This window comes from Rhinolophus hipposideros (genome assembly GCF_964194185.1).
Source record: "Rhinolophus hipposideros genome assembly, chromosome: 1".
Classification (NCBI taxonomy): domain Eukaryota; kingdom Metazoa; phylum Chordata; class Mammalia; order Chiroptera; family Rhinolophidae; genus Rhinolophus; species Rhinolophus hipposideros.
This window is the reverse complement of record NC_138047.1, coordinates 78,993,526-79,005,735: the sequence shown is the minus strand read 5'-3', so window position 1 is coordinate 79,005,735 and position 12,210 is coordinate 78,993,526. Positions and strand designations below refer to the sequence as shown.

Genomic DNA, 12,210 nt, shown 5'->3' with positions numbered 1-12,210 from the left:
CAATTAACTTAAGACATGAAGGACGAGACAGTTTGTGTTGGTTGCCCACCCGTGTGCTTTTTTCTGCCCTATTCCTTTCCCATAGAGCCTGACACACACACACACACACACACACACACACACACACACACACCTCCCATGTATCTCTTACCTAAATTGTAAAAATTTAACTTTTTCTCAAAGAAACTGAGTGTACATCCAATATATATATGTGTATATATATATATATATATATATATATATATATATATATATATATATCTGCATTTCATCCTCAGTGCATTTTATAGTATGAATATTGTAAAGGATATCTTACCATGTTTTTCAGTTTTTACCTTTTTAGACTATCAGTTATTGTCAGTTGCCTTTTAATAAAAACAGAAAGTGAGATAGCTATGATTCTCTTTAATTTGCCATTAATAGATATAAACAGCAATTACCTGGCGGAAAGATCTATCGAAGAAGTGTATTACCTTTGGTGTTTAGCTGGAGGTGACTTGGAAAAAGAACTTGTCAACAAGGAAATCATTCGATCCAAACCACCTATCTGCACACTTCCCAAGTAAGCAAAGAAAAATTTTGGAAACGAAAAATATCTAGTAATAATTTTTTTTAAAATTTTGGTAGACATTTCAACTAAGTGATTATGAAAACAATGGGAAGTTAATGCCTTACATTTTTTGGTTGAAATATCAAATTGCAGAATTCCCATCAATATTTGTATTAATCATAATTTTTTTATAATTTGCTTTATCCTCTATTTGAAGCAAAATTATTATTTTGGAATATCTTGTAATAATTGATGTTCAGTAAATTAAAAATGTAAAAGTCAGAAAGAACAGTAATATTCAAGAGAGCTAATCAACTAGTGTGCCTATTCAGAAAAAACGTTCTATTTCCAATTATATTTGTAAATGTAACTGTATCGTATGGTCTCATTGCTTGTCCTAGAGCTCATTCTGCAGCTAAGTCACTATTGAGAAAAATCTACAGAACTGTGTAAGATTCTGGACATCATCCTATAAGTTAGATTGGAAGTTAAATAACAATACAGCCCTAAGGGACAAAGTTTTTCCTGTTCCATTATTCTTTATATTTATTCATAAAGAAGTGAACCTGAATCTCTAGTTTCCACCAATACTTTAAAATTTTAATTTTAGATTTTTGCATTAGATTTGTTTATTATAGTTAACTAGAAATAATCTGCTAATCATATGTTAAATTTAGTGGTTAATGATTTGTATAGACCATTGGTTATCTACTTTTTTCCCCCTTAAACTAATTTTTAAGTATTAACTTCAGTTAGACTGCTCACATATTGAATTAAGTAGAAAATCGGGAAATAAGATGATAGACGTTCCAAGAATAAATGGTTTGAAGGATATATAAATTCTCAAAAGTAATTTTCTGAAATACTAAGTAAATTTCATGCATTATTCAATATTCTTTCTCCTGAGAAGTTACCATCATTATAATTTTTCTTCCTGATTTTCTCATTCTTCACTCATCTAAACATTCTCAGGATCACTTTTATGAAGTGTGATCAAAAACTATGGTGAATGTTTAAATTTTAAAAAATGTATTACGGTAAAAGACACATTGCCATTAATCTCCCACAAAACACTCTCCCTCTCTTTGAACACACTTACCCCGTCATTCTTGCCACTTTATGAAGCAGTTCTGGAGGTCCTCTTTTATGAGTGTCTTTAATTGCTCTGTCATGGCTGCCTCAATGTCCTGAATGGATTCAAAACGTTTACCTTTCATGGTCATTTTGACTTTGGGGAAGAGCCAGAAGTTGCACAGTGCCAGATCCACTGAATAAGGTGGATGAGGACACACCGTAATGTTTTTATTTGACAAAAATTGCTGTACCAGAAGCGATGTGTAACACGTAGCCTTTCCCGTTTTGATCACAAACCACAGTAGAAAGGTAGGGATTTTCAATACAGGCACATGGAACCTTCGTAACAGTGTGAGACAAGTTTCAACTTGTTTGGTGCAGTCAGTTGGGTGTGAGCTACGGTTGAGAGAAAGCATGTTTTAAAGTGTGGCATAAATCATCCTCCATCATGACAATGCTCTGTGTCACACATCACTTCTGGTATGGCAGTTTCTGTCAAATTAAAACATTAAGGTGTGTCCTCATCCACCTTTTTCACCAGATCTGGCACCATGCAAATTCTGGCTCTTCCCCAAAGTCAAAAAGGTTCAGGACATCGAGGCAGCACAACTAAAGACACTCACGAAAGAAGATTTCCAGAACTGCTTCAGAAAGTGGCAAGGACAATGGGATAAGTGTGTTCGAAGCAAGGGAGAGTATTTTGAGGGGTATTGATGGCAATGTGTCTTTCACTGTAATAATTATTTTTTATTTAAACATTCACCTTATTGTTTGATTATACCTCGTACATTGTGTCAAGAGAGTTATTTTAGCATTGAAACTGCCTGAACAGAGTGTAAATTCTACTCTTATATTTCCAAAATGCTTTATGCTTATATACTATATTCTTACCAAATCAGCATATATTTTAAAATGAGAATTGTTTAGAGAATTTTCAGCCAGCAGGTATATACTTTTTGTTAACTCATTCATCATGAAATTTATTTCTTTAATGAAGGGATTGAGGATTTAGAATACAGTTTTATTTTCTAAAAGAAACACTATATCGGAATTTGTATGCTCATTAAAATAATATTTTTAAAAATCTTTTCAGTTTTCTCTTTGAAGATGGTGAAAGCTTTGGACAAGGTCGAGATAGAAGCTCATTATTAGATGATACCACTGTGACGTTGTCATTATGCCAGCTAAGAAATGTAAGAATGGTATTTTGGCAAATTTGCTTCAAATCTTTTTTTTTTTTAAGTATTCATTATTTCATTGTTCACAAAAGTGGTTTTATTGGTTTATCTTTATACAATCATTGGATAAAGGTTTTCATTTTTCCACATACGTGGTAACACATGGTATCAAATTTTCCAAAAATTATTTCTCTAAAAGGTGTGGAAGGGTATTTTGCTATAATACCAATTTTTAATTCCCTTATTATCGTGCAGTTGTGAGTTCTTTCATATTTTTTTGTCTGTTTGCTACCTGTTCTACACATGACTAGTTCATATCTTTTGCCATTTTTTTATTGAGTGATTTCTTATTGATTTGAGGACTTTTAAAATGTATTCCAGATAGTGTTTGTTGGCTATGTGTAGTGCAAATATCTTTGTAATCTGTGGCTTTTTCTTTAACTTTTGTTTTTTAGTGAATAGAATTCTTAATTTTATCAGTTTTTCTTTATAGTTAAATATGTTTTATGTGATATATTTTGCTTATTGTAACTTATTTAAAGTTATACCAAGGTTATAAATATATTTTCTGTAATGTTTTTCTATATTTTCTTCTGAAAGATTTAAAGATATTATTTTTTCATATTTAGTCCATTAATCCACCTGGACTTTTATTTTTCTTTTTTAGTAAGAGGTGAGGTAGGTAGCTAATATCATTTTTCATTCATAAGAAATAATTTCTTGTCTCAGCACCACATGTTAAATAATTTACTCTGCTTTTTTTTTTATCCATAGTGTCAACTCTTTCATATATGCATGGGTATGATTCTGGACTTTCTGTTCTGAACACTCTCTCTTACTTCATAGTTTTATATGAGGTCTTGATGTCTAGCAAGAAAAGATCCCCAATTTGTTCTCTTCAAGATGGACGAGGAGCTCTAACATCTTGCTCTTCTGTATGATTTTTATAATCATCAAATTTCATTAAAAAATTATAGGATTTTGATTGGAAATGCATCGAAAATTTCTTGGTTAAATGTAGAAAATTAATACCTTTAACATATGGAGTCCTATTTCTTGAACATGATATAGAATTACCACTTTATTCTATATCATGATTTTCTTTTTAATGTTTATATATCAGTTATCAAATTTATTCCTGAGATATGTTATTGTTGCTCTTATAAATAGAATGTGTGTGTGTGTGTGTGTGTGTGTGTGTGTGTATGATGTTTCTTGCTCTGAGATCAGATTTGTTTGAAATTAGCATAGCTATCCCACTCTCTTTTAATTAATGTTACCATGGTATGTCTTACTCAGTCTCTTTACCTTTAACCTATCTATGACTTTAAAGCGTGTTTATTATAGACAACATAGAATTGGATCCTATTTTTTTTTCATGCATACTGACTATTTCTGTCTTTTAATTGGTAGATTTAGACCATTCCCATTTAAACTAGTTATTGATATAGTTAGATTGATATCTGCCATGTGTGTAACTGTTCTGAATTCCTTGCCCTCCTGTTTGTTTTCTCTCTCTATCTCTCTCTCTCTCACTTCTTTTTCTGCTTTCTCAGGTTTTAATTGACTATTTGATATGATTCCATTTTCTCTCATCTTTACCATAGCAATTATACTTCTTTTTAAAAATGTGGAGTACAACATAGGGAGTATAGTCAATGGAATTGTATCAGATATATACAATGTCAGAGGGGCGGTAGATTGGAGGGGAGGGTTTATTATTTTGTGATGGATATAAATGTGTCACTATTACATTGTTTTGTACACCTGAAACTAATGGGGGGAAGAGCAAAAAAAACCAAAATTTAGTGGTTTCCTTAAAATTTGCTGTATACATTCACACCTAATAGAAGTTCACTTTCAAATATCACTATACTACTTCCTGGGTAATGCAGGGTAGGTGTTTTACATCACTGTATTTCCGTTTCCTTCTTTCCATCCCGTATTACATTGCTGTTAGTCATTTCACTTATCCATAGGCAAGAAAAATAAAAGATATATCTTACACTCATTTATTGTTTCTCTAACATTCTTCCTTTCTTTATGTGTTTTCAAATGAGGAAAATGATATGTATCATTTTCCTTCTCTCTGAAGAGCTTCTTTTAACATTTCTTTCAAGGCAGGTCTACTGGCAACAAATTCCCTCAATTTTTGTTGTTCAACAAATAATGTATTTCTCCACTTTTGAAGGGTAATTTTGTTGGATACAGAATTCTTGTTTGCTTGTGTGTTTTTTCTTTCAGTACTTTAAACATTTCACTTTATTCTCTTCACTTGCATGGTTTCTGAAGAACAGTCCAGTGTAATTTGTATCTTTGTTCATCTATAGGTAAGGTTTACCCCATCACTCTTTTCCCCACCCTCCAGCTCTTACTTCTTTCCAGATATTTGATTTTCTATAGTTTGAATATAATATGCCTAGGTATGGGGGTGTTGTTTATTTGTTTTGGTATTTATTCTGCATGGTGTTCTCTGAGCTTCCTGGTGTTTGTTTAATTTTGAAAATTTTTGTCATTATTACTTCAAATATTTCTTCTGTTTCTTTCTCTCCCTCTTCTGGTTTTCCTGTTACACATAGGTTGCATCTTTTTTAATTGCTTCATCCTTCTTGGATATTATTACTTTTTTTCATTCTTTTTCCTCTTTGTATTTCAGTTCAGAAAATTTCTATTGACATATCTTCAAACTCACTGGTTCTTTCCTTAGCATATCTAGTCTACTGATGAATTCATCACAGAGATTCATGTCTTTTACTTTTTTTCCTTTTCACTTCTGGTATTTCCTTTTGACTCTTTTTTACAGTTTTCATTTCTCTGTTACATTACCCACCTGTTTTTGCATTCTGCTTACTTTTTCTCCTACAGCTCTTGGCATATTAATCATAGTTAAGTTCCTGGTCTGATAATTCCAAAATTTTTACCATATATGAATCTGGTTCTAAAGCTAGCCTTGTTCCTTTAGAATATCGTTTTTTGCATTTTAGCATGCCTTAATTTTTTTTTTTTTTGTAAACCTGGCATGATGTATCAGTAAAAGAAACTGTGGTAAATAGGCTTTTAGTTCAAGATTGTCTGTTCACCTAGCTGTTTAGTGTTCATGTAGCTTTTCTGGCAGATGCTAAAATTTCCTCAAGTGTTCTTGTTCTTGTCTCCTCTGTTGTCTTTGAGTTTCTCTAGAGACTTTTTTAAATAGGGTCTGAGGCTTGTTGTTTTTTTTAGCTGTACTCCCCTGGTATTACACAGGAGCCCTGTTGATAGGGAGGTAATTTAGGGGAGGGAAAGTGTTCTTTAATCTTGTGATTAAATCTCAGTCTTTTAGTGAGCCTGTGTCTGGGCTGTGACCTTCACATATGTTTCTGATTTCCCTCCCTATCTACTTAGGTGAGACAGGAAGGCTAGAAGGAGCTGAAATTGAGTATTTCTCTTCCCCACATCAAAGACTAGAAGGGGGAAAAGGTGAAGCGATTATAAAGTACAGATTGGTAGTCACCAAATCATCATGGGGATATGAAATACAGTATGAGGAATATAATCAATAATGTTGTAAAGATCACATGGGCACTGGACTTATCAGGGGGATCACTTCATAGATTGTGTACATGTCTGACCACTGCTCTATATACATGAAGCTGAAGTAGAATAATATTGAAAGTCAACTATAATTAAATATATATAAACACACCTTTCTTTCTTTACCTGGATTTAGCATGGTGTCCCCCTGTCTGACTACCTGTTAATCAGGTGTCCAAAGCTTAGTCCCATGGTGCTTTAAAACCTTAGGCCATGGTTATCAGTGTACTTTAGTGCTGGCTTACCTCCTTTCTTTCTAAGCCCAGCTTTGTGTCTCACATAGCTATATTTTCCTTACTTTTTAAGGCTTTTCCTGTCATTTGATATTTCATGTTATATAGTAGGAGGGTAAAAGAATCTCTTTTATCTGTCATAATGCCAGCAACAGAAAATAATATATGTAATTATTACTACATAATACATTAAACTTATAATCTCATTAAAGAGGAAGAATGTGTATAGTGGAAAAAATAAATAGCAATACATGGCAACAAAGAGTAAACTACCGCTAAAATATATGGATTTAACTGATTTGATTTTATTCTTAATTTGTTTCTTTAACTTAAATATAATCCAAGTTATGTAAATACAAGTTAAATGAAAACAAGGCTTTAATTTAACTTACTTAACTGTTTTACATTTTCACTTGAAATTTAAAATATTATTTTATAAATATTAAGGAAAAAATGTTAATGTTGCTAATTTTAAAAATAATATGGAAACCAAATAATCATTTTTACCATATACTTTTCTGTATAAGTATTTTGGTTTTTAGCCCATGATATGTTAAATTTTTAATTAGTAAAAAAGCAGACTAGAGACTTAAAATTAATATTTATGACTTTCAAGACAGTAAAACCCAAACTTAAAAAAAATGTACGTATATTAATTATGCAGTGAAACTTGGGGGAATATTATTTTTCTGCTTAGAATTTTAATCCATGAAAGAAATAATGGTTTAAAGCAAAATAGGATAAGTGCATGTCAAATTTTAGAGAGAAGCCAAGCGGAAATCTAGTGTTTGCCAGATTTCAGTGTTAGGTAAGAGTTTTCTTTGGCTTTTAAAAATTCTGGAATAACACATGGATGAGTACACAATGACTCTAATCCATAGATCAGTGCTCGCTGTACACACAACTTGAACTTCAGTGTCAGTTCCCACAGGAAAAGATGCTCTGCCTCCAAGTTGGAAGGTGAACTGAAGAGCAGAGCAGCAGGCAAGATAGCATTAACTTTAACCACCCTGCTTAAATGAATACCCTGCTTAGGATATTCTAAGATGTTACTTTATGACTGCCTGCCTTCTTATGTTTTTAAATAATACTTATGATCCTGGCAACGTTATTATTGGACTAACACTTATTATAATGACGTGAAAAAAAATAATTAAGAGAATGGAGCTTTATCAATTGTTTATTAGGTATTTGAATCATACATGTTCAAAGTATGATGTGAGAAGTTTCTTTGAATCCTCTTTATTAGCACCTTACTTTTGCCTTAATTTGTATTAATGTCGAAGTAAAAATAAATCTAACTTGAGCTTTAAATTAAGGGATATGTATTTAAAAAGTACACTTTTAACATGTAATTTTAAAATAGTTTATCTGTTTATTAAATTTTATACTAATTTTAGTAATTCTGAATTGTATTTGGAAAATACCATAGTAGGTGTCTGACATTCATTTATAAGAAACACCTGCAAGTGAAAAAAATCAAAATACAAAAATCTAGTCTTCACAGCTAAATTTAATCACTAATGGTATAGTATATTTGCATGTTTATGACAGGAATGAATTTTAAATTGTATTTTATACTTCTCTTGGTATCTTTATAAATTCATAATTTTTACATTATTTTTCCTTTTAAATACAGATCGGTGTTTCTGTCTCAAATCCCCATACATAAATATTTTCTCTTTAAATTCACAGAGATTAAAAGATGTTGGTGGAGAAGCATTTTACCCACTACTTGAAGATGAGTAAGTATATATGTAGTCTCCTTTTACACTTATATTCCTTTTCTGTTTATGTTAGATTGGTAAGAAGCTTAACTATTTTCTTTGAAAATTACTTTCTAAAAAGAACAAGTAACGTGGTGTTTTTAAAAAAATGTACATTTTGTCAGTTTTTCTGCTTTTGTTTTTCTTTTATAGCCAGTCTAATTTACCTCATTCGAATAGCAATAATGAGTTGTCTGCAGCTGCCACACTCCCTTTAATCATCCGAGAGAGGGACACAGAGTACCAACTGAACAGAATCATTCTCTTTGACAGGCTGCTAAAGGTAGGGATTCCAAATGTGAAGTGTTACAAGAGCCCACGTACATCCTTATTATATTGCCTTGGTAATTCTTAGGGAATCTTGATGTCGTAAAAAGAGTAATTCTTATGACCTATCTTTTCTGATTAACATGTAATTATAAAAATGATACGTGTTCATAGTACGTAAAATTAAAAAGTAAAAACAAGATGCAGGAATATATGCACAATCATATTACACAAAAGATTAATATCCTTTCTATTTAAAGAACACTTAGAAATCAACAGGAAAAACACTAATACTAAAACAGAAAAATTGATAAGGAACCTAACAGAAATAAAACTAGTCAGTAAATCTATTCAAAATATTTATCCTCACTAGGAATCAAAAATAAGTAAATAGGCTTTTTTGATAACCAAATTAGTAAAGTGAGCAAAGGTGTATTAAGATTGGAACTCTCATTCCTTTGGAATGAGTGTAAAGTGATCGAAACATTGTAAAAAGCAGTTTGGAAGTATATATCAAAAGCTGTAACAGCATCCACACCCTTTGTCTCTCTCTCCTTAAGTACAAATTTATAGAACTCTCTCCTTAAGTACAAATTTATAAAAGGACACATTTACGTGCAAAGATATAGAAGTACCCATAATTATAATTTATATTTATTGAATAATTTCTATATCTCCAGATATATTACAAAGTGCTATACATACATTATTTAACCCATATAAGGCTGGTAACATTATTCTCCACATGACTCATTCATAATTCTTTCAAAACACAAAATAGAGAGGAATGATTAGAAACAGTAGAAACAGCTCCTCTCTTTTGTTGTATACAAGATTTATAGAATATAGGGAACCATTCCACTGCCAACTTACAGGTATTACTAACACCAAAGTAATTTCAGATACTTAGAAATTTATTGAAGATTGCCTTCAATTTTATTACTGGTGTATATTCAGGACTTTCCAGACTGAAAAATGGTACTTGGTAATTTGAGACATTTTTTCATGTTTTTTCATCTGTAGGCTTATCCGTATAAAAAAAATCAAATCTGGAAAGAAGCAAGAGTTGACATTCCTCCGCTTATGAGAGGTTTAACATGGGCTGCTCTTCTGGGAGTTGAGGTAAGAGAAAAAAGAGAAGGTTGGAAGTTGGACATGATGGTGCTAAGAAAGAAGGAAAAAGAAGGAAAGTGCTTTCTAAATATATATTTTTTAAGTTGTTAGACAATAGCACAGGAAAAAATGAGCATTAAGAATATTTGGCAATTTTAAGTGAAAGGAATAGAGGAAAAGACTAGGAAAATATAATTGAAGGCTTCTTAGATTTATATTATTTAATATTTCATTTAAATGGGGCTCATAGAAATTATCTTGATTACTAATTTTCATATCAGAATATTTTAAAAATATATATCTACCAGTTATAGATGCATTATCCTGCCTATAAAGTGTGTTTGTTTAAAAGTAGGATTGCCTATTCATAAGTAGTTCTGTCTATGTTTGGATAAACCTTCCACTCTAATCTGAACCTTGTCAAAAATCATGAATATAATTTTGTGCTTTTTAGCACATCTATCCCACAAAAACCATGCTACCAAGACAAACAGCTATTTGTCTTCTACAACACCTAATCTGTGGCAGTGAGGAAAGGAAAAGGGTCACAAAATCATTAGAGTGACTTGCAAGTGCTAACAGAGAACTCTGGTGACAACAGTCATGATAATAGGCCGAATCCTGGCCAGATTTTTTAATTTCCAATTTCTTTGTCACCCTGCCTTCACATATTCTCTTACCAATATCTTATGTATATTCATCAGGCATTTTTTTTCTGAATTCCCTCAACTATTTTTAATCCTTTTCAACTCCTTGTTAAAAATTTTTCTTTATTCCTGATTCCTTTGATGAGAGTTTACAAACATCTTTAATTTGGTGGTTGGTTGCTTTAGAAGAATGCATGTTATTCTATCCCATACATTAATAGTTAGATTTCTAGAACCATGTAATGCTGAAGTTCAGGAGGACTAAGTTCAGGTTGTCCAAATCTGTCATGAAATAGATGTACCAGAGAAGCTGATACAGCAAGTAATGCCCCAGTTTGAACCCCAAATTCCTGACTCTTTCTACACCATTACAACACCAGAGTAATGAGAATTATTCCATGCTTAGCCTTATTGAACATGACTAAAATCTGAAGTGGTTAATTCAGTTATTCCTTCTGTAACAGTATAACTGTAAATGATTCCTTTAGTCCCTGAATGATTCCATAACTACATGATATTCCACTCTTTCATTTATTTCAAACTTCTGCTTCCTGGTGCTGACCTACCATTCCTTAAACAATCCCATTTTATTTTTGCTTTCATTACCAACTTTAACAGGAAAATTTCTTGTGGCATAGCTCTTTCTGTTTCCCCCTCAATTTTTTTCTCTTAATTTCCTCATGAAATTTACAATGCTTGAGATAACACAAACGGAACAATACGGCTGTGTTGTGTTGCGGAGGCTATGTGGTTTGGCTAAGCATACTCATTCGCTAAGTGACTCATCCAACACATTTGTCTTCTGGTGTGTATAATTCAAATGTCTGCCTCAACAAAATGGCAAATTGTCACAGACTTTTATCACAGGTAAAAAATGTAGAGAATTTTTTTTTAAGAGGTATACTTTGGGTGTTTTTGATTTTTGTTCTTTGTGGGGTTTTTGTAAGAAATATGAGTCAGTAATGGACATCTTTTTCCATATAAGATTCTTTTTTTTCATTAATTTTTATTGGGGAATATTGGAGAACAATGTGTTTCTCCAGGGCCCATCAGCTGCAAGTCGTTGTGCTTCAATCTAGTTGTGGAGGACGCAGCTCAGCTCCAAGTCCAGTCTCCATTTTCAGTCTTTAGTTGCAGGGGGCACAGCCCACCATCCCATGAGGGAATTGAAAGGGCAACCTTGTTGTTGAGAGCTCACGCTCTAATCAACTGAGTCATCTGGCCGCCCGTGCTTTGGGTTTTAATGTGCCTATCAATAATTGGGTGGGTTTATAATAAATATATTTTGCCTAAATTAATAATTTATCCAAGATATCATGAATTAATATTATTCTCTCTTATTTTTTGCAGGGGGCTATTCATGCCAAGTATGATGCAATAGATAAAGATACTCCAATTCCTACAGATAGACAAGTATGGTTTAAATTTTCTTAAACAGCTTAAGATAATTTTGCTAAATATTAAATTTTAGAAAGGGAAGAGGAATTTTTTTCCTTTCATTATGAATACTCAGCAGCTATCATATGCATATCATATAAGCATGATTCTTGTACTGATAAGTTATTGAGTTAGAACTGTTTTTTAAAGGAGTTTAGGCCAAGTAGCTTTTCTTAATAATTGTACTTTTTTAACTGAAGAATTTGCCCTTTATTTAGACCTGGTTGTAAAGGAAGTTTCTTGGAAACTGTATTAATATATACCTTTACAAAAGAAATGGTCTGTTTTCCTTGGTTAAGTATATAACTTTTTGTTGTTTGCATAGTATTAATAAAACATCGGAATTATGTAGGTTGTCTATTCTGAAATTTATAA

The 12,210-nt window shown here is 32.0% G+C and overlaps 1 protein-coding gene across 3 annotated transcripts in view; it reads left to right on the top strand.

Annotated features, from left to right (window-relative positions):
- The window catches only part of TBCK (TBC1 domain containing kinase), a 177,942-nt gene that overhangs the window by 58,481 nt on the left and 107,251 nt on the right, over positions 1 to 12,210 (top strand). For all 3 annotated transcript variants that reach the window (XM_081046007.1, XM_081046005.1, XM_081046006.1), the window contains 6 exons: positions 424 to 562; positions 2,718 to 2,817; positions 8,301 to 8,350; positions 8,525 to 8,654; positions 9,662 to 9,760; positions 11,749 to 11,811. In XM_081046007.1, coding sequence (XP_080902133.1) covers positions 424 to 562; positions 2,718 to 2,817; positions 8,301 to 8,350; positions 8,525 to 8,654; positions 9,662 to 9,760; positions 11,749 to 11,811 — 581 coding nt within the window. The remainder of the gene's footprint in view (positions 1 to 423; positions 563 to 2,717; positions 2,818 to 8,300; positions 8,351 to 8,524; positions 8,655 to 9,661; positions 9,761 to 11,748; positions 11,812 to 12,210) is intronic.